Source organism: Ochotona curzoniae, unplaced genomic scaffold (assembly GCF_017591425.1).
Source record: "Ochotona curzoniae isolate NIBS_2020 unplaced genomic scaffold, NIBS_Ocur_1.0 contig_2210, whole genome shotgun sequence".
Classification (NCBI taxonomy): domain Eukaryota; kingdom Metazoa; phylum Chordata; class Mammalia; order Lagomorpha; family Ochotonidae; genus Ochotona; species Ochotona curzoniae.
Window position 1 is genome coordinate 41,227,943 of NW_024465369.1, and position 27,863 is coordinate 41,255,805.

Consider the following 27,863-nt stretch of genomic DNA (forward strand, 5'->3'; position numbering starts at 1 on the left):
TACCCTATTTTATAAAGGTTTTGTTTCACCTTTTAAACTTTCAGTACATGCATCTGTATTTTTCCCCCTAAGCATTATGCCTTTATTTGAAGGTCAGAGTACATAGACAGAGATCACGAAAGAGATCTTCTACCTACCAGTGCACTCAAATGTCCACAATGGTCAGGGCTGCATCAGGACAAATCCATGAGCCAGGGACTGTAGTTCTCCCAGATGAGTGGCCGGATCCTGTGCACTTGAACCAGGGGCATTAGCAGCAAACTGGGTTAGAGGTATTGCAGCTGAAACTCAAACTAGCATTCCACTAGCTGGCATCTCAGGCAGCAGCTTAATGGCTCTGTGACAATACTGCCCTCCTAGAGTTCATCTTGAAGTTGGCCAGAAGTATGTGTTTCCATGAATGTCAAGCAACAAGGGAGAATTAATGTAATTTTGAAATTTGTGTTCATTTGCAGGTTCTTACATGTTTTTTAAAGATAATTGTCCATAAATATGTGGCATGGAATGTTCATTATTCTTAATGTAGATAGCATATGCTTGTCCAGATGAAATGTTTTGAAGAATGGAATTTGCATTATTTTTAACATATTGTTTACCCAATACTATGTCAATTAATTCCATAATGTTGTATATTGATACTGAGGCCTTGTTGGGGCTTTTAACTGACCGGATCTTTACTCTGTTAGACCTATCTTCAGACCATAGAAGGTCTCCCCAAGAGGCCACTGAACTTATCTGGACAATAAGACGCTGAACTTTATGCTAGGCATGTGTTTGCAAGCAATGAATCTCAACTGAACTTGAACTATGGTTATGCAACAAGGTGGAGGAATCCACCATGGGGGGAGGGGTATGGGAGGGGTGGGGGGAATCCCCAGCGCCTATAAAACTGTACCATATAATACAATGTAAGCAACAATAAAAAGAAAAAAAAAAAGAAAATTTTAAGCAAATCTTTACATTCCTAAATACTTAGTCACTTCTGGGCATTTTACATATTATAGTTTTTGTCCTTAGGTAGAGCTATTAAATAAGTGTGTATATCTGTCTGATACACTTTTGCAAGAGTGCGTGTGCATTTTGTATATTGTGAGGAAAGCATGATTAAAAGCTAATTAGAATAATGAAGGTAATATACACCAGATGTAGAGAAGACCTTGTAGAAAATTAGTATGAATTAGATAACATGTGATTTGGTCAACTCAAGCTTGTTGAAGAATTAAAACAGTGGACAGGTGGAGGAATTGTCAGTGGCTGTCTAGCTCCTACTCCTGGGGAATAATTTAATCAAGTTTGCTATTGTAATACTCAGGGCTTCAAGCTGTTCTGATTTCACAAGTTGGTAACTTGGGATCTGGGCCTTGATTTGCAGCATTCCTGAACAGTCAGGGTTTCACATGAAGTTGATTATCATCAAGTTATTTGATAAACGTATCTTTATAAAAATGGCAAAGTAATGAGAGATCTTGGAAACTCTAAATCATGTTACAAATCTTTCAGCTAACATTTAATTAATAGAAATGTAATACCTTTAATTTTCTATTATTCATTAGTTTGACACAATCCAGTTCCATTCCTTCTAAATGTTCACTAGAATTTATTTTTAAAAAGATATTCAGAAATTCCTTGGCTGACTTAAATACCTACATTTTGAAACAACATTCACAAAGTGTTTGTCACCTAAATTTTTATCCATTATATCACCAATCCTCAGCAACAACAGGGACAAGTATCAACACCATCATCCTCATTATTCCCATTTTCAGATGGGCTCACCGAGCCAGAGACCAGTAACTTGCCAGGTGTCATGTAGGTCATATGCAATCGGCCCAAGATTTGAACATGTACTTCCCCTTCAGATCACTTGCTTTTAAGTCCCATACTTACATAATGTCACAAATTTAAAGAAAAAAAGTTATCTTTTTTAGGTTTGCATAGCTGTAGAATAGATGCAGTCTTATATGTGGAATGTGTCATGTTAATTTACCTCACTGATTTTTTGAGTCACTATAGATTGTAAAAGAGCTGCGATCTGTGTGATTATGTATTACCACCAAGCTTTTAATGAGGAGCAGTTCTTCATTTGCTTGTAGCACATAATGTGTAAGCCACATTTAAACTTGCAAGAACTCTACGTGCAAAGAGATCTGGTCCACTGAGTTTGCTCAGTGTGATGTCTGTTATGTACAAGATGTCATGACATAGAAACCTCAACTACAGATTACAATTCAGACAGGCTAGCATGGCTGAAAACATATTGGTTTCTTTAATGACCAATGAATACCTCATTGAGTCCGTTTTAAAATTGTTAAATGCATTTCCATTTTATTTAAAAGGCAGAGAGAGCGAGCTTCCATCTGCTGGTCCATTCCCAATTGTCTGCAACAGAGCCAGGCCAAAATCAGGAGATAGAAATTCAATCTGGGTCTCCACGGGAGCGGCAGGAACCCAAGCATTTGAGTCATTAGCCACTATGTCCCAGGGTGTGTGTTAACAGAAGGTGAATCTGAAGCAAAGGGGCCCTGATGCAGTAGACTAGTGGCTAAAGTTCTCTCCTTGCATGTGCTGGGATCCCATTGGTGCACTGGTTCTAATCCTGGTGGCCTGCTTCCCATTCAGCTCCCCACTTATTACCTGGGAAGGCAGTCGAGGATGGACCAGGGCCTTGGGACTCTGAACCTACGTGGGAGACCCAGGAGAAGCTCCTGGCTGCAGATCAGCACAGCTCCACTGCAACTACTTAGGGATCAGTGGATGGAAGATTTTCCTCTCTCCTCCTCTTTGTATATCTGACTTTCTAGTACAAAAAATAAAATGAATCTTTTAAAACAATGTTTCCTAGATGGCAGAAGATGGTACATTTTAAAAATAGAATGATTTAATGAGACTTCTAGAAATGAGAGTAGGAATGATAAATACTGTGTAGAAATTAAGATATTACATTTAAAATAATGTCATGCACAGCAGGATGGATTCCAAATCAATAAATTAAAATATTTTTGGAAGTATGGAAATGCAACAAATCTGAAACATACTGTAGCAACTAGTAAGAGTTCAATAAAGTCACTAGGATATAAAATGCATAAAGTAAACACCTTTCTAACATGTCACTCATAAGTCTGGTAGAGAATTTACAATGGGGCTAGCTTTTCGCTAGGTTTTTAACCAGGCGGTAGTTTATTAATAAAAAAAGCTTCCGAGTAATATAAGCAGAGATACTAACTTTTCTAGAAGTTTAGTGTAATGTTAGACAACACTATCAATTAGCACTTTGACATAATGTATAAGGTGAATATAATGAAAAGCTGGGATCAAATAAGTTATTTTTAAAAAAACAAAACAGCACCAAGGAAACAAGCCCAATTGTAGACATTCATATTACTGGATTGGGTATAGGTTTTAGTCTTCTACTTATGCTTTTCATAAGATACATGAATGTGTTTGCAAGGTGCAAGAGTGTTCATGTTTATTCTGTAAAATAACTTAGAAGAAAAATATAGAATTGTTTTGGCTTCCATTTGCTGGTTTGGCCTTACACAAGAAAATAGGTATTCCTATATCGTTTTATTTGAATGTTTATTTTTTTTCCATAATTCTGGTATTTCATTCCTGTAGAAAGATGTGCGGGACATCCTAACTCCAGTTCACATTGAAGCCGCCTACCGCCTTGGGCAGCACGTCATCGCTAAACAAAGTGCAGAGGAATTCCCACCACTTCAGCCAATTCTTCAGCAGAAGAAAGAAAAAGACATTCTTAAAAAAAAGGTAGGAATATTTTCCTTTACTCAAAACATTTTCTAAAAAGACATAATTCTAAAGAAAAGGGTTGTATGTCTGAATTCTTTTTTCATAATTATGATTTTTTATGAAAACAGATTCATGATATGTCTTGTTTTCCATTTGTCTTAATTTTGATATTCCCAATAAGATACTGAACTGAATACTTTCAAATATGCAGTTATCCACTCTGGTTGTTCCCATATATGCAAAACATTAATTTTTTCCTTGCCAGGACAGAAAATCCAGTACTAGAGAGAAATAGTAGAACTAACCTGCATTCATGAGTCAACTACTTACTGTTAACCTGTGTGCCTAGTTTATCTTCCTTAGTCTCATTTGGTTCTCCTGCTCACTCACCCTGTCCATGGATTCACTGCCTTGCCTGTCAGATTTCCTTTCTAGGTTTTATTTATTTACAATCACATCATGGTTGTATCATATAATGTAAGTCAGTTTTTTTTCATTCTTCTGTTAAAACTTTTAGTTTTCATTATCAGCTATTTCTGCATGCATTTGATACTGTAAATATCATTATTGAAAGAATCAGTATTACAACTATACAAGCCAAAAGTTGGCTGGCATTTTGACTCTTGGAATAACCTGCATGGCAGAAAAAAACATGTACTTCCTTAATCCTGGGCAGGTGGGTTGAAGGTCCTCCCCCAGCGAGCCCTTCCTGTGCAGGTGGGTTGAAGGTCCTCACCAGGCGTGGGCCCTTCCTGGGCAGGTGGGTTGAAGGTCCTCCCCCAGGCATGGGCCCTTCCTGGGCAGGTGGGTTGAAGGTCCTCCCCCAGTGCAGCCCTTCCTGAGCAGGTGGGTTGAAGGTCCTCCCGCAGGCGTGGGCCCTTCCTGGGCAGGTGGGTTGAAGGTCCTCCCCCAGGCGTGGGCCCTTCCTGAGCAGGTGGGTTGTGAAGGTCCTCCCCCAGTGCAGCCCTTCCTGGGCAGGTGGGTTGAAGGTCCTCCCCCAGTGCAGCCTTCCTGGGCAGGTGGGTTGTGAAGGTCCTCCCCCAGTGCAGCCCTTCCTGAGCAGGTGGGTTGAAGGTCCTCCCCCAGCGCAGCCCTTCCTGTGCAGGTGGGTTGAAGGTCCTCCCCCAGTGCAGCCCTTCCTGGGCGGGTGGGTTGAAGGTCCTCCCCCAGCGCAGCCCTTCCTGTGCAGGTGGGTTGAAGGTCCTCCCCCAGTGCAGCCCTTCCTGGGCAGGTGGGTTGAAGGTCCTCCCCCAGCGCAGCCCTTCCTGTGCAGGTGGGTTGAAGGTCCTCCCCCAGCGCAGCCCTTCCTGTGCAGGTGGGTTGAAGGTCCTCCCCCAGTGCAGCCCTTCCTGGGCGGGTGGGTTGAAGGTCCTCCCCCAGTGCAGCCCTTCCTGTGCAGGTGGGTTGAAGGTCCTCCCCCAGTGCAGCCCTTCCTGAGCAGGTGGGTTGAAGGTCCTCCCCCAGGCATGGGCCCTTCCTGGGCAGGTGGGTTGTGAAGGTCCTCCCCCAGTGCAGCCCTTCCTGAGCAGGTGGGTTGAAGGTCCTCCCCCAGTGCAGCCCTTCCTGTGCAGGTGGGTTGAAGGTCCTCCCCCAGTGCAGCCCTTCCTGGGCTGGCATGCTCTTTGACAGTGTTCTCCTCTCCCTGTGCCTGGTTCCTCTAAACTTTTCTTTCTCTCCCTCTTATCACCTATTCCTGTCATCTTCTCTTCTCTCCTGATGTTTTCTTTGAGCATTCCCATGTACCTACATACTTCCCATGTATCTGTGGCTCTTATGAAAACATTCAAGAGTTAAATTCTGGAATTCCTTTCATAGCAAGATTACCATTTAATCATGTTCAAAGTTCCTCAAGATAAAACATTTAAAACTTTACGTAGTATAATTTTTAAAATTTTGTTCATATTTTATTTTGACAGATCTTTACATAGTTGATTAGGGCACAGAGTGTCAAGGGCTACAGAAAAGTGGGTAACATCACTGTTTCCACATTCTTTCCCTCTCTTTTTCTTGTTTGGTATCTGGGATAAGGAGGGAGAAAACTTTTTTTAAATTTTTTTTTGAAAACTTTAAATAGTGTAATTTCAATGAAAGTCTCAATGTATCGTTTGCCAAAACTGATTCTATGCCTGTTTGTAAGTTAAAAAGGAAAACTGAGAGGATCTTGATGAAGAACGACTTGGTGGTTAATGTTCTCCAGTTATCTGTCAGGTGCCTTTCATTCAACTTTTTACTGTTATCTTAAAATCATGTTCAATTTTAAGTTTTAAAATGTCCTGTTAGAAGAACTTGATTTCTGCACTGTTACAATTACACCATTTGAACTTACTAATTCTCAGATTGAGCCCTTGAGCAGGAGTTGTTAAGTCAATGTATTATATTTTACTTATGCTTGACAAATATTTAGTAAAGTATGTCTGTGTATTGAACTAAAATTTTAAAATAATTTCATTTTTTTTTCCAGATAAACTTTGCAAGGTTTTGTGCCCATGAAAATTGTACTGCTGATTTACAGGTTTCTGCAAAAATTGGCTTTTTTAAGTAAGTACAGTATTCTCTGTTGTTCTTTTGGCATTTGCTTGTGGAATCCAAAGACCAAATACTTGAAAACTAATTCTTAAGGGCAGCAGCATTTAAACAACTGGAAAGAATGCAGTATTCTAATGGAAGTGAAAAGTATGCTTTCAGAGATTACCACTTTTCAAACAATGAGATTATATGATCTCTAAGCCTTTAGGAAATGTATCTTAATATTTCATTGATAACTAAGAAGGTATTTCAAATTTTAGTCATGCATTGGATTGTCATTGTTATACGTTAGACATGTATGAGCGCTTGCTAGAAGTGTTTGTGGCAAAATGAGCTTTTATTCTACAAGTTTCTTGTCACTTGGGAAACTGGTTGTATCACTCAGACTAATGTGCAACCCGTAAATGGACCATTTGAATCAGAATAAACAAACTTGCTGTTTTAAACTCAAGGGAAATAGCAAAAGGGAAAACTATGTAAAGTGCTAAGAACTGAATGTGTTACAAAGTGGCCATTCAGTGTTGATTGTTGTCATCACAGGAAGTAAACCATGGGAACTTATTTCTCTAGATCCTCTACATGATGGGAATTCAGCAGTTAAAGGATCACTCTAACATAAAGTCTAGGCAGGTTTCTAAAAATAGTGTTAAGTTTCTGTGGATTTTTGAAGACTCCTATTCTCATATTCTAATTGAGGTAACAGAGGGAAGCTGTGACAGTGAGGACCCAAGAGAAAGCATGCACACTGCGGGTTGAGGGTTGATTGTGTGTGGGAAGTGAAATGAGGGAAGATCTGTACGTGACAAGGTTAGAAAACAGGACACTACTTTTGGAAGGTCAGGATATAGGGAGGCGAGTTCAGCATTGGGCATGTTGAATTTGTTGAAATGTCTGTTGAGATGTCCATTTGAAAATCTCACTTGTGATTGCAATTAGAAGTTCTTGTACACAAGTGAGATGTGAGATTTCACAGGGGCTAGACATGCGAATTTCCCAGATTAAAGAATTATGAATCAAATATTGGGGACAATTTTGTTTTAAAAGCTTAAGAATAAGCAGTCCCTTTAGCAGGGTGAACAGGTATCTTCAGAAGATTAAGAGAAGAAAGTTGGGTTAAATAGCCAAAGGGGAATATAAAATAATGACAAAATACTATATAATTATGTGGAGAGATTACACATACTAATGAATGAGGCAAAAGTCTAGGAAACTGACATGAAATGTGATTGGTGGAAGTGAAGAAGTTTACCACTGGCAAAATTTATTATAGAAATCACAGTGCAGGGTTTATGATAAAACGAAGGAGAATGCATTGAAAACAAGCAAATTCAACTGAAGAATTCTTATATATTTACCAAGCATAATTCATTAAATCATAAGGAAGTATAGTGTGAGGCAGAAAAAGAATTCTTTCAGCTTACATCCTACAGGGTGCCTTTCAATTTTTACTTGAACTGTTCTCTAACGCATTCAACAGCTGTCCACGTCGTTGAACATCTTTTCCTTTCATCTCAGTAATGCCATTCTTTCCCATTCTTCTACTTCTCCAGCTCTTCCTACTCAATTTATCTTTGCAGGCCTTTGATTTTGGCTTCATAAGTGCTCTTCTCTCAGCTCTCCCTTTCACTACAATATTTTCCCTGGGAAATCTTGCCTACAGCTATGATCTCACCTGTTGAAGTGTCACACCCACAAATCAGTTGCATACTGCACATGTCCTCTAGGGCACCCCATAGACTCAGTCTTACTAGTCACTATCCAGTATCACACAGCCATTAGTTTGTTGTCAAAGCCGAAGCATAGGTTCTTCTCTTTTTCTTATTCCACATTTTTGATCAGTTCTTAAGCTCTGCAGTTTTAATGACTTAAATGTAGTTCTCACTCATCATATTGCTCTATTGCCACCACTATTGTTCCAAAGCACGCACGACCTGAAGCCCTGAGCTCCTGCTTATTGCACTGCTGACTTAAGACATTTGCATTATTCTAATCCTTTTACCATGTTTGTTTCCAGAGTGAGCTGTCTCTAACACATGCATCTGGTAACAACACTTCAGCTGCTCATTTTAGACTTAAAATCAGAAATCCTCTGGGTTGTTTCTCACAATTCCCAAGAGCATTTTTCCATCAGTGGCAGTTCTCCCTTGAGCTTCTATAGCTTTTCACTTCTACTCCTCTACTTGATTAACTTTTAATTATCTTTTAAATCTAAGCAATTTCCCAGAGGAAATTCCTTCATCTCTAGTACTTAAACTTTAGCTGCCACGGGCCCCATTGCACATGTATTCACCTTTCTTGAGTGTCTTTCTCCAAGCTGATAGAAAATGCTGCACAACAACTTCATGTCTTGCTGTATTTGCATTCCTGATGCCTCACAAAGACTGGAACAGTGCAGGTGACTGATAGAGGTTGCTGAGAATGGAACGGGAGTCTCTAAGAAGACATAGGTAATGGGGTCAGTCTCAAAGGTTGCAGGAGTTAGGCTTAAAGAAAAAATGGTGTTTATCTTGAGCTAAAGAGCTGTAAAAAGATGCTTGACACTAAAAAAATTAATATTTTTCATGATACAATGTTATAGATATAGGGACTCCCCCTTTCCCTTCCCTTTTCTCCCTCCTCATTTTCCCCTCCCGCTCCCAGCCCCCATTACAGTGGTATAGTACTTACTAACAGTTACAAGTTTTAACATTCTGCTATCTAAGTGTGTCATGGTGTTGTGGGTATTGACAAACATAGGAAGTCTAGTATCATATTGTCAAGGTTTATTTCACTATGTCATTGGGAGTCCTCCTTCTTTTTGGGAGTAGAAAAGCCTACCACGATGTATCTTCACTCCCTAGTATTCTGGTCTCTATGACACAGTTCACCTATGAGAATCTATGGATATACTTGTTTACAATAGATCTGTATTTTGCATCAATGTTGGCTTGTGTCAGAAAAAAAGATGGTGCTTGGCATAATATGGAAGGAAGGGAAATGTGGAGGATTCATGGATGACTAGGGTAAACAAAGCAAGTTCATACACAGTGCTTGATGGGGACAAGCATATGTGTAGGAAATTGAAAGGAATGGAAAAGATTCAAAGCAGTTACTCTGCCAGCTGTGATAGGGAACCTCCAGGAGGAATGAATGAAAAGGTTGACCTACACTATTCCATATCCTATTAGACAAGAATTACATGTAGAAAAGGAATAAATCAATTGTTTTCATCTTGGGCAATGCCTGCCAATATACTTGAACTCCCAGAGTTGAGGGCCAAGGAACTGTAATCTCTAGGGCTGATCGTTGAACTTTATGTTTCTATTATCTGGAGTGACAGCTAGAATAATCCCAAGACATTGAATATTGTCTACTTTGAATCTCACCATGTAGTGTGGTTCCACTGGGAATGCATTAGTTGAGTAATTTATGTCTTTCATTTTTTTGTATTTATCTGCTTCTTAAAATGCTTAGTTTCCTTGGTGATTCTGCCATCAATGACTTCTAATAAGACTTGGGGGGGGGTGTTTTCTCTAAGTTTCATACTGCAATGCTTTCATTTTCTTAAATGATGCACTGCTGTCACATTTGTCACCCCTAATTGCAAACTCCCTGTCCTGTGAGAAAATAGAACATTAGGATTTATATGAAAACATTATTAAAAATGCTTCTTTTCCTGAAAATTTAAATTACAGCTTATACAAGTATGATATGGGCATTTTAATTGAATTTAATGATTCAGCTTTCCTCTTTGCTTGTTTCCGCACAACAAAAACTTACCTACTTTGTACTTTTAACTTGAAATCCCAATATTTTTGTCAGCTCATGCTCATTCTGATTTTGAGTGCTAGCCCACATGGTGTTAGGCAGTGTTTTTGCAAGGTATGAATTCTGAGCCATCTTTATGAGACATGCAGAATGTCTGATAGAAATACATATTCCTGGGTCCCTAAGCATCCAAATCAGAATGAATGGGAATCACGTTAGAAATACTCACATTTATTAAAGTTTCAAGTTCTTAGGACATTAAAACCTGAGAACCAATATGTGGTGGCCAGGAGCAACAGCTTTGAGGTCAAACAGTGTGGTTTGAAATCTGTATTGTCATTTGCTACCTGAATGGCCTTTATAACCTCTGTAAGCCTCTTTGTTCATTTTAAAATAAGCAAAAGGCCATACTCAGTTCATCACTTGGCACACGCAAACTTTTGGTCACAGTTGGTACTATCTTTTATACTGTAGTCCACCTCTAATCATGCCTTCACTTTCCGTGAATTTAGTTGCCTGTTATGAACTATAGTCTGTGAAACCATTAAATGGGAAGTTCTATAAAGAAGAAATTGTTAAAGTTTAAACAGCATGCCATTCTGGAATGTGATGAAATCTTACACAGGCCTATTCTGTTGCACCCAGGACATAATCCATCCCTTTGTCCAGTGTATCCACCCTGTGTTGACCACCCAGGCAGTCACTTCCTGACTCTTACTTACTGGACATCTCGGTTACCAGATCATGGTAACTTGGACTATGTTCAAATATTCTTGCAGCTCCCAAATTTAGAAGGAATGATGTTTTAAGACAGCTTGTTACAGCTGTTCTATTTTCTTATAAGTTGTGGATAATCTGGCTGTGCCTAATTCATAAGGTAAAACATTTTGGGTATGCACAGATAGGAAGAATATCATATCTATAGGATTTGATGCTATCTGTGGTTTCAGGCATCCATTTTGGCTCTTGGAATACAAGAGCCAATGGCTTACGTGTACCACTACTGTACAATATTTTTGAAACATTTATAGACCATCATAGCAATCTGTAAATTTGGCCACAAAATACAAACAAAAGTCTAAGCATTGTTCTGCATATGTATTGTATGTTCTGAAAATGCTACTTAGTAAGTAGTTCAGTCTTGTGTGGTTTGAATGTTAAGTAGTACGTTCATTAGGAAACGTACTATTTGAGGAACCTGGGCATGAAAACTCCTCCTCTTAACCTTTTTGATCCACAGTGAATGTTTCAGTCAATTTATCTGGCAGTTTCAGTGAATTACATTCTGTCAGACAAAAATACATCTCTCCCACGTAGGTGTTCTGAATGCCTTCTCAGTAACAGTCAGCACATTGCAACCATATATTCTAGACATTCTCCCAGTTAAAACTCCACTGACACTAATAGTATTTATGTGTCCCAAAGTTACAAATCTGATTTAGGCCTATTTATTTACCCAGCAAAAAGCATGGGTTTCTGAAGACTGCAGTAATAAACCACTGCCATCACACTGAACAGTGCTTATTCACTCTGTATCATCTTTTCATTAAGTCAAGGCTTCCTACTGAATCTCTAAATTCTGAGGGCAATAAGCTACATTCAGATAGACTTCCACTGTAAAATACATGTGAATAAATATGGTTTGATTGAGCTTACAATTATGATAGTAGTGATCATCTATGAGATAGGCAGTTTAAAATCATCCACGTGGAATACTGACAGTAATGACATAGCCTCTATTCTGTCGTGCTTTCAGGTGTGTGATGCAGCCATCTCCTGAACAATTGGTTTCATGCCAGCTAAGAATCACTTGAAAAGATGCCCTAGTGCCACTTGCAATGGCTTAACTGGCTAATTCTCCCCCTTCAGGTGTTGGCATCCCATATAGGTGCCGGTTTGTGCCCTGGCTGCTTCACTTCCATTCTAGTTCCCTGCTTGTGACCTAGGAAAACAGCAGAGGATGGCCCAAAGCTTTGGGACCTTGCACCTACATAGGAGACTTGGAAGAAGCTCCTGGCTCCTAGCTTCAGATCAACTCAGATCAACTGGCCATTGTGGCCATTGGGGGAGTGAATCATTTGATGGAAGATCTTTCTCTGCCTTTGTCTCTGTAAATCTGCTTTTTAAATGAAAATACTTAAATATTTTTTTTAAATGCACTTAATCGGTTCAAAAGGGGGAGAGGGCTAGAGCTACCGAAGGAGGGAGAAGAATAGAGAAAATGGGAAGGGAGATATCTTCCATATTTTCAGTTTGCTGATTTGCATCCAAGATGGCTGAAGGGCCAAGGGTAGGGCAGGCTGAAACCTGGAGCTAGGAATTTTGAACTCTGTACAGATGTCCCACATCAGTGGCAGGACCTAAATACTCGAGTTTCATCTTCTGCCTTCCCAGAGGCATTGACAGGGAAGGATTGGAAGCAGAGTAGCTGAGAGTTGAAACACCACTGCAATATGGGATGCTGATGTCAACCTGCTGGGTCAAAACACCAGCCCTCAGGACCCCTTTGGATCGCAACGAAGAAATACATAAAATGGGTTAAAAACAAATAAATTTAATTATTTTGCATAATAGACAATCTGGAGGGGAAAACATGGTTATAGGTTTAGTGAACAGGTACCAAAGATTGGAAATGGATGGTTATCATTCCTTTTTTTTTTTTTTTTGCTTTTTCCTCATGGTCACAATATAGATACAGAAAAGTAAAAAGAAATATGAAAATATGATAGTATTTTTTAAGGTTGCCTGTCCAGGACAGGAAATACCACATTAGATGTTCTCAGATAAACCACATCAGTGTCATCTTCTCAGCCTTGAGTCAATCATGGTTGAATGAGATCGGATTCATCCTGATCATGTCAGATCCATGATTCCCACCCTTATGGTGGATTACAGGTTTGTCTTATGCACCATCAAGGGAATACTGCTTACTGCCTGAACAATCCATGGTTCTGTTAGCATCTAAGAAGAGAGATCAATTTTTGTCAGACAGTGAACCATGAGCAACATGTACCACTGTGTTGTCAACCACAGAACCCGCTTACCAAGACTGCCCATTGTAAAAATGCATGCAGTAGGCATATGTGTCCCTACTAACATACTTCAGAGTGGGAAGATGACCTTTATACTTTTTTTATTATTAATTGCTTTGCATTATGTGACACAGTGTTATGGGCACTGGGATTCCCCCCACCCCTCCCCAAACCTTCTCCCCATGGTGGATTTCTCCACCTTGCTGCATTACCACAGTTCAAATTCAGTTGAGGTTCTTTCATTGAAAGTATTTACCAAGCATAAAGTCCAGCATCTTATTATCCTAGTGGTTTCAACGATTTCATGGGGAGACCATCTCTGGTCTGAAGGTAAAGCCGGCAAAGTATCATCCCAATCAATTAAAAGCCCCGACATAACATCAACAACCATTTACAACCTTATGGCATTAATTGACATGGTATTGATTAACAATATGTTAATAGGAAAGTGCAGGTTCTTAACTACATCCTGTGACTTCTTCATAGATATTTCAAAATGGCTATAGATTACTATTCAGCTGCCAATGAGCTTTATACTTTAATGTCCTGAATCATGCTAATTACTCATTCAAACCTTCAGTCCAACTTCATCTGTTCTTACTTTTATTTCAGTGAATCAGGTTCTAGTCAATAATATCATACTTGTCAGATTACTGATCTGTTCTAAGGCAAGAACTTCCAACTTGCCATTTTTCCTGAAGCCAGTAGTAAGAAAATAAGGGATACATTTTGGTGCTACAGACCGTTCTTTCACCAAATGAATAAGCCATATGCTTGACATAGGAAAGTATCATCATCAGTTTATATTTTGTTCTGGTATCTTGATTAAAAATAAGTTAGCTGTTAAGCTCTAATTCATGTTAGTAAGGCCAAATTCATTATGCTAAGACTTACTGAGCATTTATTTTAGAATAAAATGTTATCGTTGACTTAGGACAAACATACAGCCTTCATGCTGGCATGCATTGTTTATCTGTTGTTTCCTTATTAAGTTATGATTCTGCATGCACACTGTCCTTTAAGTTACATGAATTGTAGATGGCTTTGTAAATTTCAAGCCTGCGTTATGCATATTTTAATGAAGAATGAACTATGAATCCTGGAGAAAGCTGTCGTTCAGTCTTGTAGCACGTCCAGATGTGCACCTGGTCCTTTATCTGTCTCACATGAAGAGCTTCTGGGTATTTCCCTGACATCATCTTGTTAATGAATCAAGACACAGTAAGTTGTATATTGTCAAAAGAGTTGAGTTGTAGCTATGGTAACGTGGCAAAATAGCTTTAAAAAGGAAAATATACCCCAAGTCTTACTGCTGAAATGTGAACATTGTGTTCCTCTTTTAATTTACTGTTGTTTTGGAACCTAGCTGTTTATGCACTGCTTTCACCTTCTGTTGCTTGTCCAAGTGCCAAGTTCTTTCCCAAAGGTGTTCAGTGACTAATGCTTTGGTTACAAGCCAGAATATTTTATAAATGTCTATTTCTACACAGCTCTTCTACAAGTGTTAATTAAACTTTAATATGTATCTGAAGTTTATTCTTAAACATTTCTATGTGCCTTTACTTATAACATGATGGAACAGTGGGAGGAATGTAGGATGGCTTTATCCCCACACATTTTTTTTTCTTTCCTGTTTAACATGTGTCACCAAACATGTAATTATCTAATCCAAAGGTTTACTGCATAGAAATGAGTAAATTACAACCATTCTCTAAGATGTCAAGATGGTGTACAATCAATCGAACTCCACCTTAAAATAATATTGTGCTTGTTGCTTTATTAGTTATTACACATCCTCCTGGTATCATCTAACTTTTCAAATCCAATGAGCAGAAACCAGAGGTGATAGTACCACAGAAGGTATACTTCATCTTTCTCTATTTTTGGTGCAGTAAGGAGTTATAAGATCTAAGCTATCCCTTTCTCTGATACTGATAGGAATGTGAGGATAATGACTGTTATGCCATTCAAATAATGGAGCTTGTGTTAGAATAGTATAGACTGGATGTTGATTAAGTCCAGTAAGAATGTGTTGTGTATTCTTTTCAAACTATACTCAATCAGATTATCCTATAACAGAAACCAATACACTTTTTATTTGAAAGAACTGATTGTAAATTTTAGCTTTTATAGGACAGAGGTCTGTATGAAAACTCAACTCTATTATCTCTTCCACTGTAGACCGAAATAGAACATGGCTGTGTTCTGATAAAACTTTAGTTATAAATACAGGCAGACACATGAAAAAGACTGTGGACAATGTTTTGTGGATCAGTTCTCTGTAATATTGTGTTTTTATTTGGAAATGCTGCAGTATGTCTTTATCTTCTTATTGTATAAAAAAGTGCCTAATAGTATATTTTATTCTTGAAATATATTTTATTAACTATCTTAAGCTATAAGATAGACAATAGATTTTAAGAAATTAATCCTTGTGTAGCAAACCATAAGAATCTACTCCTGGAAAGATATACATATATGGATGCATGTAGTTAAAATGATATAGATACAATAGATACATATTTACCAAAAGACTCACAACTGCATGTATCATTGTAGATTATACTCACATTTTAAATAAAAGCCATACACAGGAGATACTCAAGGATGAAATATCCTATGATCACATTTGAGTATGAAATTAGGCAAAACCAACTTATATATTAAGAAATCAACGAGTTGAGGCAACGACTAGAAGAAATGGGGTTTTCTGTGGCGCTGATGATATTTTTTCTTGATCTAAGTACGTGAATTATGCATGTAGTCAGTTTATTAAAATCATCGAGCTGTGTACATAGCATGTTTGCTTTCTCTACACAAGCTATACTTTGATTTCTATATATAATGGAAAAACCATGTTGACAGGAGGAATTAATAACTATAAGGTGGACTATACAATTTCTTAGAACTATATATTTTTTAAAAAGTTGGGATAGTCAAAATTTTTCATTTTGTGTACACATTGTGCGGTTCTAAAATCTAATGGTTTCTAAGAAGCCACATGCCTTGCAGTGGTGATGTTTTTTCCATGACTCTGTGATAATGGCATTACAAGCCACTGCAACAAGTGTATCACCACTAAAATATTACATTGTGAGTGGGGGTAGCTTAAAAATCATATGAATGTGGTAGAGCTATGTATTTCTGGTAATGAAATATTAGAATATGAATATTAGGTAAACATAGTTATAAAGCTATAATTTGTCAGAATTTATACTGTTGATTTCATGAACTTGGAGCTAGCAAAATTTTCCTAGTAATTTCTTGCATTTTATTTTATTTATATGTTCATTAGGTATAAACCAAACCACTTTATGTTTGATCCATATACACACATAGGTACCAACATCTTGGACACCAACTCTTGCTAGGCTCTCAGAAAACCATTATAGTACTTATCTAGTATCTTCCCTGCAGTGCTGAGAGAAGCCATGTAAGACCATGTAAGAAAATATCGCGTTGCAGGGACTCCTTGTGTGCGTTAGGGAGGGAGAAGCCAGCACCTGCTCTGCTTAGGGGAAAAACAGTGCAACACAGAGGACATGAGTGAGTAGACTAAGAATTACTGAAGCTTCAACTCAGCCTCCAGGATCCAGTACAAGGTAGTCAGATGCATGGAGAGATGATGTCAAAAGCAGGTGGGATAGCTTAAAGTGACACACAGAATATCCTGGTGTGTTTAGACACCTGTTTGTAGGTAAGCATGAGGAATGAATCAAGCAGTGAGTCAAGGATCAGCTCTCTTCGAGAGCCTTGGATGCTGCGCTAAGCCACTGAATACCTGCAAGACACTGAAGGGAGCTAAAAAGGCATGCGGCACCTTGCATGCATTCTTGAAAACAATCCTGTGGTGGTATGAAGACTGGATTGCAGGACAGGAGAAGACTTCAGGCAGAAAATCTAAGTGGTTGTAATCCAAGTTAGCTAGGTTCAATTATAAAACATGTCACACTATTTTAGACATTGTTGGAATAACCAATCCAAATAGTCCAAATAGAAAAGCAAACAATAATCTCTTTACTACCTTCAGATATAAGTTATTCCTCCAGAGTGCTTGGTTTGTAATGTTTCCTATGTGTTTACAATCCCTGTTTATATTTATTCACTAATCTGTCATTGTCTTCTATAAAACAGAAATGAAGTCTTTTATTAGGGCACAATGAACATAGCACCTGATCTGTTGTACAGGAACTTTTGATTATAACCATTTATGCATGTGTAGGTAATGCTTAAAAGCAGAACGTTTGAGGCATGTTAAATTCTATGCTGTCTATCCCTTTTCTTCAATCTATAAATATTAAACATCCATTTTATGTTTAATATGTCCAGTAAGAGTTTATTCAAACACAAATGGTCCAGTAAAATATTGATCATAATGGCACCATTTAGCATTATTAAAGAAACTTGTAGAATTCTAAAAGTTTAGATGAGCACTTTGCTTGACGGTTATGACTATCAGCTGATATTTCACTGTGGGTCACATTTTTCTGTAGTTGGAACTAATTTTTCTAAATTTTCAAGACTTACTGTCTTCAGGGAAAATTTACCAAATCCTAACATTCTATAACTGAGATTCCTTGGTTTTAACTATCATAACCCTCCCTTGGGAAAACAATATGGTCTATAAAGAAATTTAGAATTTCCTTATGGTGTTAGAACATTCTAACAGTAGCCTATGAATAAGTTCTTAAAGCTTCAAATCCATCATACTTATATGCTCTGAGAATTTCATGGGGTGTGCATACCCCATATCGTCAATGAATAGTTGTTAGTCCTGATGGGGTAAGCCAAGTTTTTGAAATAAAGAGTGTCACCTCCTATCCAATGAGTGGATCTCAGTGCCAGGACTTGAATTGACTCCTACAACTGGTTTTGCAGCACCCTTCTCTTAACAGTTTCTAGGATAGTGTAGTATTTTTCTGCCGTCCCAAGAGTTTTGTCTTATTGATGCAGGGACAGAGAATGCTCATCTCCATGTTCAGTATCCAAATGGCTAACACACCTGAGCCAGTCCAAAGCCAGGAACTCAAGCTAGCTTTCCTGTATGAGTAGCAGAAACCAAGTATTTGAACCATCACTTGCCACTATCCTGTTTGTGCATTGTCAGGAAGCTAGAATAGGAAACAGAGCCGGGGCTCTGATATGGATCACAGGAATCTTAACAGAAGTCTTAAATGTCAGGCCAAATGCCTGTAGCCTGCAATTCCATTTTTAGTTTGGCATATTTATTGGTATCGGTGGCTAACCAACATGCCTTAGGTTTTAGTGCCACCACTCACTGGGAATGTTAGCTTTCACTTCCTTACTTTGGCTAAAATTTTCATCTTCATTCTCCTTCTCTCCCAGTTCCCCCATTTGCACCCTTTGGATTGGGCAGAAACTAGCACCATGCCTATTCAAGCAATGGAAGGAAATACATTTTTTCAAGATTTATTTCAAAGGCAAATTTAGAAATAGAAGGAGGGAAAGAAAGATCTTCCATCTGCTGGTTCATTCACATTCCCCAAATAGCTAAAGCAGCCAGGGCTGGGCCAGGCTGAAACTGGGAACCAGATGCTTCATGGTGGTCTCCCTGCTTTCCCAGGTATATTAACCGGGAGCTGGATCAGAGGGGGAGCAGTCAGGACCTAATCTGGTGTTCAAAAGGGATGCCAGCATCACAGCTGGTAGCTAAACCTTATGATGCTGGCCTGGAAGCAGATGTTTAAAAAGTGCTTTTCCCTGTGAAATAATGAGGAAAATGTCAAAAATTGCAGAAGGTAAACCAGAAAAGAAGGAAAACAACAAAGGTGATGTGGTTATAATTAATGAAAAAGCCAAATTTGTTTTAGTTAATAGTTGACTGGATTTATCTGAAATATGAGAAACCCAAGTTCTTTTTAATATGGACTTAAATCGCTTGCATAAGCTCGTTTCTACAGGGGCATTTCTGAGTTAATATTTTATGTCAAAAAGATACACATACATATGAAGTTGGAAGTTTTTTCTTCTTAAAGAGGTAAATATTAAATGTTACTCTTGAACTGTTTTTAGGCCACATGAAAATAAGACCTACCTTGCTGTTGGGAGCATGAAGACATTAATGTTGAATGTGTCATTGTTTAATGCTGGAGATGATGCTTATGGGACAACCCTGCACATCCACCTGCCCGTGGGACTGTACTTCATTAGGATTTTAGACCTGGTGAGTGCTGTAAGCATGCTAGTGTGATACTGTGGAGTATTTTACTTCAGTTTTGAAAGAGTAAATGATAGAATTCACTTCACTGATTTGGGATATAAATGACTGGATCTGAGTCTGATTTAGGTTAATCAGGCTCCTTGTGCTGCTCAAATCGGCAAGTTCCCTGGGGACCTAGTTGCCAAGGCAGCTGGTTCTTACTTCCCAGGGCCAGGAGGAGAGAATGGGGGGTGGGGGACAGGGATGGAGGGTATCACCTTTTTACCGCCACAGGCTGGTGGTGTGACATGCTGGGGTCTTTGCAATAGTGTTTGTCCATGCCGGCCTGCCACTCACTGCTCTTCATTTTAAGTTCACATTCACATCTTTCCTCCTATAAGACTTGCAGCACATCGAAACCAGGAATTTTCCACAAGTTCCAACATCTTGAACTGAGGCCAGGATTGAGACAATCGCTTTTGCTAACAAGGGTATGGTGCAGTTGGAGGCCTTTTCTTACTTGTGTGCCTCAGCTAGGAGGTGTCAGGTTCATTAGCAGGATCATTACAAGGTTGACTTGAGAAAAGTTTCAGTATATGTTCGCACATTGACTCTGCTCTGGTATGGGGTTCACCTCTTCACACTGAGGGCATTTGAGAGAGGACTTTGGCCTCTGACAAATTTAACCCCTTTCTCGGGGGATATCAGGAGCCTGTACAAGGAAGTAAGGGGGGTATTCAAGCAATATGTTTCTAAAACATATCAATTGTGATTAGTTATTGTAATTACATGCCTCAAACACAGTCTTATGAGACTGAAGAGGGCCAAGGAAATATTTTGCTGTTCCTTGCCTCATGATTTTTCAAGGAATTAGACTTTGCAAGATGAAAGAAAAGCAAAAGTAAAGGAAGTTTTTATGTAGAATGTCTAGGAATGTTAGGATATACACATATCTTCACATATTATTTATTTATGTCTGTTTTCCCTAAAAGTAAACCGAGTTCTTTTCTAGGAGAGTAAATTCTTCTGGAATGATCTTCTGTTTAAAAACCATCCTTTTAAATGTAAGTTACAAACTAATTCTTCGATTAAAAAACAAACTAAGGGTTTTTTTGTTTGTTTACTTTTAGGAAGAAAAACAAATAAACTGTGAAGTCACAGAAAGTTCCGGCCTAGTAAAACTTGACTGCAGCGTTGGTTATATATATGTAGATCATCTGTCCAGGGTAAGTGGGGAGCAGTTGAGGTTTTGGTTTGCTAGCTGGGTGTATTTTATTCTATTCTCCACTCTTTTCATGTTGCATGCAAAAGTATAATTTTTTGTGACTTGGAGTACATAGTTACATGATGAAATGAAAGCTAAACCAATTGGGCTTGAAATCTTTGAGCTTTATATTCTTGGCAGTGTTTGCTATTTGAAAAAAGTGGGGTGGGGGGGGGGACACATGCATATGCCAAGACAGGCACGTGAATGTGTCAGTCAGAATCCTGCTCCTCTCCTCGCCCTTCCTCCACACCCTCCCACTCCAAGCCAGGAGCTTCTATCTGCCAGGCATGTTACCTCTGCTCTACAAAAAGGTGTGTTTTGGCAAGAGTCCTCACTCGAGTTGTGAAAGCATTTCTCATGTTGACAGCCTGGTGCTGCCTGTCTTCACACCCGGAATTGGCTTTGTCTCGAAATGCTGCTTGTGTTATGCCATGGCTAACTGTGTTTTTCCTGCCAGAAGAAGACGACCATGTCCTGTAGGGTCATTTCATCCTACGTTCATTCCAGCGAACATAAGCTATTAAGAAAAACTAACATTTACATTATAAAATTGTATTGTCGGCGATTTAAAAATAGAGCTTTCTGTCTGTGTGTTACAGATGGAGATCAGCTTCCTCCTAGATGTGAGCTCGCTCAGCAGGGCAGAAGAGGATGTCAACATCTCAGTGCATGCCACATGGTACATTTCACTGTGGAATAAAATAATTGTACTAGAGGAAATGCGGTCCTGTGGCTGTGGGGGTAGGGCCTTTAAGAACAGCAGAGCTGTGTTTTTGCATCATTTACAATGAAGAATCAGAAGCAAAACACAGCAGACCCAATTCTATTCTATCTAGCATGTAAAGCAAATGACAAACGTAAACAATGACAGATTCTTGTTAACCCTGTCCTAATGATTTCTTTCTAAAATATCCACTCTTATTCCTCCTCTCTAGAAAGTGCTATATAAACTAACCTCTAAGAACGTTTGATATCCACAGGCTATAATAAGTTTTCTCTCCAAAGATGATCCCTCTGCCTGATTTCTAACAGAATTTTATTCTTTTCTTTTTTGTAGTAAAAATGAAGGGGAAACGGACACTTTAAAGCAAAACAAAGTGACTTTAGTAATACCTCTTAGGTATGAAGTTATGCTAACTGCTCATGGGTAAGTAGGTAAAAGGCCCTCCATAAATTTTAGAGTTCATTGTCAGTTCTGTTACTGCCTACATTAATGACAAAGCCATATTTAATATAAAATAAAAAGGGTACTGTTTCTAACCTCTTAGCAGTTGCCTCACTCTTGCAGTTCCTAGCTTAGTTGTTCAATATTGTAAGCCAGTCTACAATTGTCACCAATGCAGTAGCCAATTTCTTAACTGGAGGAATCTAAGTAAGCTTGTACCAGGCACTGCTCAGCCTTTAAGTTGTAGGTGGTGCAAAGCAAGACCTCCCAGGGTTAGGGAGTACCTGGTGTGTGTATAGCAGTGTGAAGCTAAAAGACGTGGCCTTGGCCATATCATTGCTTTCCAGAACCTACATCTACCTAAGTTGCAAATGGACTGAGAGGTGAGAGAGATGTTTCCAGGGCATGTGTGTTCCATTCTTACAGGCTTCGAGATGGCAGAGTTCATGGACTACAGCTTTGTTGCCAACACATTGCTTTCTTATAATGCTAGAGGGGCGCTAAGTGGAGAATTGAAGGAGATGATCTTTTAATTATTTCAATGGAATATATTTAAGCTAGTAGTTTTTGTTTTAAAATTCATTTGTATAGCACTTGATAAGACTCAGAACCAGATTGGTGAGGCTTCCTTACTGTTCTCTATGTAAACCGTTTATACAACTATAAGCCTAAAATATCATCCTCTGAAAGTTATGGAGTTATCAGGTTCGTGAGATAAGTAGAGATAAAAAGGAGGCCATTCAGAATGTAGGAACTCACTTCAATAGGAAAAGGCAGTTGATTGCCTGTGTTCTGGCTCTCAATGGTTTACATTGCCAGCCCTCATACATTGGCTAATGCCTGGTGCCCTCATGCCCCACTGCCCCCCACCCCAGTATTCATATCACCTTATTGTGGGCAAGCAGTGTTCTCTTCTTCTTAACTGCCTAAATTACACCTGAATATTTCTAATTCCATTCTTGTTTAATGAGTTTCTCATTTGGTACTGCTAAATATGAGAAACTAGTGGAGTAGGAATTTCCCTGAGGAAAACATTCATTTCTGATCGTGCATATTAGAATACTTCTAAACAAATGTTCATGGGGAATAGATGGGATTTAAAGGTAAGTAGAATCTCATATTCTGAGAAAGTCTCTTGAGTTTCCAAATATTTTAATGACTGATCTTTTAAAAAAAAAGATTTATGTATTTATCTGTTTGAAAGGCAGAGTTAGAGGAGGAAAGTTAGAGTGATTTTCCATCTACTCTTACTCCGCAGATGCCCTCAGCAGCTGGAGTAGGCTAGTTGGAAAGCAAGAACCTAGAACTCCATCCAAGTGGGTGTCAGTAGCCCAAGCACTTAGGTCATCTTCCTCTTTCCCAAGTGCATTACCAAGGAGCTGGATTGGAAATGGAGCAGTTGGGATTTGAAATGGAACATCAGCATTATAGCTGGCAGTGTAACCCATTGTACCACAACACTGGCCACAAACTTTTTTCAATTTTTTCCACAAACTTCTTAAGGTGTTCTGTATGGCTAATCAAACTTGTATCCTAGCAAAAGATATATCAACTTGAATTGTTCTCCAGTTTTATGATTCTTTACAAATAACATGCAGGGACTGGGGAATGGAAAGAAGTAACTTAGAAATGGGTTAGATAATTCTGAAGACATAAGAGTCCTAAAGAAAAGCTAAATATTGATCTCATCTTTGTCAGATTTGCATAGCTCATTGAAGGGATCTGCAAAATAAACAAGGCAAGTTGGGTAAGATATAAAGGAGTTATCATTGAGAACAGATGGTTGTGAGCCAGGTCATGGCAAATGTTCCCCAAATTGCATTTTTAAAATTTTCAGGTTAAAAACAAAGTATTGCATGGTAATGCTAAAAAAAATGCTATAATTTAAAAATGGGCACTGTTAATATCACCTCATTAGATAAGCTAGGTAATCACATTTCTGTGTGTGTTTTAACCAGGTTTGTCAACCCAACTTCATTTGTGTATGGTTCAAGTGAAGAAAATGAGCATGAAACATGCATGACTGAGAAAATGAACCTCACATTCCACGTAAGTGAACTGGCTTATGGTGATGTTTGGGACAACCAGAAAGGATGTTGTCATTGCATTGTTTCCCAGGGACATCTTACACCTGCAGCATCCCTCAGCCTCAGTGACCCCTGTCTGGAAAGGGCTGTTGCCCTGGACTGCAAATGTTTTCCTCTCCAGCTCTTCTGCTTCTGCTCCCATCTGCCTTGCCTTTCCCAACAGGATAAGTGGCAAAGAGCTTCCAGGAACAGGGACAAAAAAGAGGCAAAATTGAGTGTTCAGCTGAATCTGATAGAGAAGTACACAGAAAATAGGATAGACCAAGGGAAACAATTTTTAAGCCCGTGAATTCTTATCTTAATTTTTGAGACAGTTACAGAGAGAGGAGGAAAGAATGTTCCAGCTGCTAATTCCCTCCTCAAAAGGCCACAACAGCCATGGCAAAGCCAGGAGCTTCATCTGAATCTCCCAAGTGGGTGCAGGGGCCCAAACACTTGATCCATTTTCTGCTGCATTCTCAGGCACTACAGCAGAGAGCTGGATTGAAAGTGAAGCAGTCAGGACTCCACACAGAGCCCATGTGGGATGCCAGCATCACAGACAGAAGCTTAGCATGCTACATCAGAATACTTGCGCCCTAGTTCTCATTCAAACTTTGTAAAAGCCCAAACGTTGCCAAGTAAAGAAAGTGTGTGTTTTAAATGGTGGTTTGTCCTGTGATAAAGTAAAACAAACCAAGTTGAATGTCACAAAGTCTACTAACTTACGGTTTAGTAATTAGCTAATATGTTTTAATTAATGAACCATGGCATGACTGGGGTTGCAGAAATTTATATCGCTTAGTAAAGTCTGTGTATGTGTTCTTGGAGGCTTAGATGTTATTAGGTGAACTGGCTTGGTTCATAATAAGTAACTTACACTGCATAGGACTGGTATATGGAAGATGTTGTCAGTAGTACTGGGCACCGTTAGGTACAATTAGGAAACTGCGCTATTTCCCTCTGTATCTGCCCTGTACTTCCCTGCTGTAGCACCCTTTCTATGACATCCAGAAGATCATTGCAAGTTTGCCCATCATCCTTTTCCATTCAGGTTCTGTGGTATATGCCTTTCTGGACTCACTATATTGGTTTTATGCTTAAGAACTTGGGATAAATTCTGCCTGATCCTCTTTTTCAGAGCTGTACAGTATACAAGTTTATCAACACTAACAAAATATCCCCTGTGCATTTTAAAAAAGAGGCTAAGTATTTCTCATTCAGAATGCTTGGGAGTAAAAATATGTGTTTCTCATTTTGAAGGGTTTCAAAATCCAAAAACATAATTCGTGCCCAAATACTTGTTAAACCAACATGACTCCTTTTAAATGAGAGGTGCTCAACCTGTGTTACTAGAATTCGGTGATACTCTGTTTTTTGAAGAGTTTGAAACTATCTGGTTGATGTGGAGGGATTGTAACACAAAGGATTTGGAAGTCAAAACTTTTGAAACTTTGTAACTTTCATCTTGGGAACATTACAAAAATTTTTCTTTGCTGGTAAATATTAGCCTATTTCTCAGGAGAGTTAAGAAGACCACTGCTATTTTAAGAATATATAATGAATATTGCTTGATGTATCATTCTTGAGGCTCTTCTAGAAGAAACTAACCATGCCAAAAAGGAATACAGCTTGTGAACAGAATTAAAAATTATGGCACTTTTAAAATTCTGACTTATGGGTGTTTTGCCTCCACTGTTCGGCTGTCAACTACAAAATTCCAACATTACAAATGTTTTCAGGAGTGCCATGGGTCACCTACAAGCTCAGTGAATTCTGACCTCATATTTATTATGAAAATCACTGAAAACTGCTTTTTTTCAACCTTGCCTTACCAGGTTATTAATACTGGCATTGGCGTGGCTCCAAATGTTAGCATGGAAATAATGGTACCGAATTCTTTTATACCTCAAACCAATAAGCTGTTCAACATTTTGGATGTGCAGGTAAAAAAAAAAAGTGTTCCTCTTATGAGACCTTCATTAAGTGTGCCTGAACTATTAAAAGAAACGCAAACCATGTTGCAAAATCTTGCAAGCATGGAGATTTCTCTTAAATCAGTTATTGGAAGCTATGCAGTCATTAAGCACTTACTGAATATACATTGTAGAAATACAGTGGGACTGTATTCGGTATTTGACATATGCAATAACAGAACTATGTCCCTCTATCTGTATTGTATACTTTTAGGATACATTAAAATGTGACATACATGCATGGCAGTAGCTCCCCATAAATCTTGAATCTGCTATTAGAAGATGACAATTACAGGTTTTGAAAATGAAGCAATGTGGAAACCATTTAAGAAGTGATAGTTTTGTGTTCATTACATCAGGCTTGCTTTTGTCTCCTTGAAACCAAGGGGGTTTCTTGCCCACAAGAAATGTATGAAGGAGGGCTGAGCAATAGTTTCAATATTTTATATGAATATTAAATTTGTTGCATATGGTTTAACTTATTCATGCCAATGTTCAACTTTTCTTAATATTTCCACAAAGAGGCTCATTTTTGAGCCTAGGAGATATATTCAAATCCTCGATAACTTTGCTGCATTTCTGTTTTGGCTGCAGAGAGTTAGTCTATTTCCAATAAACCTTTCGAAGAATTTGCACAGTGGAACAACTTTATTTGATGTGTCTTATGCCTTAAAAGAAATGCAATCTATCCTTGATAGATTTTAGAAAAGATAAGCAATTGGGACTTTTAAAACCATGCTTTGTGTGTGCTTCCTCATACTGAAAGATTTCTCTTACCATCTTTATAGCCCACTACTGGAGAATGCTACTTTGAAACCTATCCAAGGGAGTGTGCATTAGAACAGGCAAAGGGTGCCGTGGAGACCTTGAAAGGCATATTCAAGTTCTTGTCAAAGACGGACAAGAGGCTGTTGGTAAGTTTGTTGTTTCCATTGTACTTTGGAACAGAAAAGTAGTGAGACACTTAAGACCACAAGTCAATAGATTGAAGTTGTAGAGGATGGGTGGGAGGGATACAGTGACGGGCGTTTCTCTTCAGTGTTAGCAGTTATGATTGGAGGCTTAACTGAGTCAGGCTTAAATCGAAGGTCTCAAACGTTCATGAAAAACACATCTTATAAGAAAACAGATGCATTTATTTAGAAGTTTATTTTTACATATGAAAGTAATTCTAACAAATGTTCTTTAACAACTATCATGCAGAATGCCTAGGCGTTCACCTGGGCAGCATGAATCAATTTTCATTCCATCTATAAATTTGTTAAGATGTGAAATGAGGGAAGCAATCAGCACCTTCAAATGATCCAAGTTCTCCTATAACCCAGAATATGTAACCTAGCAAAACACTAATTAGGAATCTTTTAAATTCTATCCTAGAAGGTTAAGTTTGTAAGAATGATGAGAACACATGCTCCAGTTTACTTTGTTTCAATTATGATTTTCAAAATAAACATTTGTTTTGTTGAAAGCAAGATATTTAAATGCCACTAAGGAAAGCAGATGTTTAATTCCATGCTTCCACAATTTTATAAATGCCACTCAAGATTCAATGTAGAATGCTGTTTAAGTGTTGGAAATTCTCACATAACATATGTATTTCTTTAAGTTTTGCATAAAAGCAGATCCACACTGTTTAAGTGTTTTGTGTAATTTTGGGAGAATGGACAGTGGAAAGGAAGCCAGTGTTCACATTCAGTTGGAAGGCCGACCATCTATTTTAGAAATGGTAAGTCTAAGACGTGTTAACGACTTTGATTTGTTAATTCATGCCTTTTATAGAGATTAGTTGGTATGTAATCATTTGACAAATAAGCTATGAATGAAATTTTGTTGTGAAACTCAAATTCTATTTATAGATCTCAGCTATCTACATGTACCAAGGGTGTGACTTGAGTAATTCATGATAGTTAAGATTGAAACAGACTATAGAATATAAGTAGGTTTATTTGTCATTATTCAACCTAGCTTCTAATTCCATGCACTTTGCGGCAAAGGACAGAATTTTATATTACTTGAATAGTATTCTACGATGCACATATATTTTCTTTATCCTAATTTAGTCTGATGAAGAATACCTTGATGGGTTCTCTATTTTGGATGATTTTACATGTTTTGGCTATATATACCCAGCTCTGCGATTGCTGGACCATATGGCACTTGTATTTAAACTTTGAGGC

At 38.5% G+C, this 27,863-nt stretch overlaps 1 protein-coding gene and 1 long non-coding RNA gene across 3 annotated transcripts in view; both read left to right on the forward strand.

The window, feature by feature from the left end:
* The window catches only part of ITGA4 (integrin subunit alpha 4), an 80,479-nt gene that overhangs the window by 47,564 nt on the left and 5,052 nt on the right, over window positions 1-27,863 (forward strand). For both annotated transcript variants that reach the window (XM_040971812.1, XM_040971813.1), the window contains 10 exons: window positions 3,616-3,765; window positions 6,209-6,285; window positions 19,086-19,236; window positions 20,343-20,438; window positions 21,079-21,158; window positions 21,537-21,626; window positions 23,603-23,693; window positions 25,549-25,656; window positions 26,475-26,600; window positions 27,293-27,412. In XM_040971812.1, the coding sequence (XP_040827746.1) occupies window positions 3,616-3,765; window positions 6,209-6,285; window positions 19,086-19,236; window positions 20,343-20,438; window positions 21,079-21,158; window positions 21,537-21,626; window positions 23,603-23,693; window positions 25,549-25,656; window positions 26,475-26,600; window positions 27,293-27,412 (1,089 nt within the window). The remainder of the gene's footprint in view (window positions 1-3,615; window positions 3,766-6,208; window positions 6,286-19,085; window positions 19,237-20,342; window positions 20,439-21,078; window positions 21,159-21,536; window positions 21,627-23,602; window positions 23,694-25,548; window positions 25,657-26,474; window positions 26,601-27,292; window positions 27,413-27,863) is intronic.
* LOC121150704 lies at window positions 4,669-5,663 on the forward strand. Its single transcript, XR_005883018.1, has 3 exons — window positions 4,669-4,705; window positions 5,170-5,232; window positions 5,319-5,663. It is a non-coding gene; the product is annotated as an uncharacterized LOC121150704 (long non-coding RNA).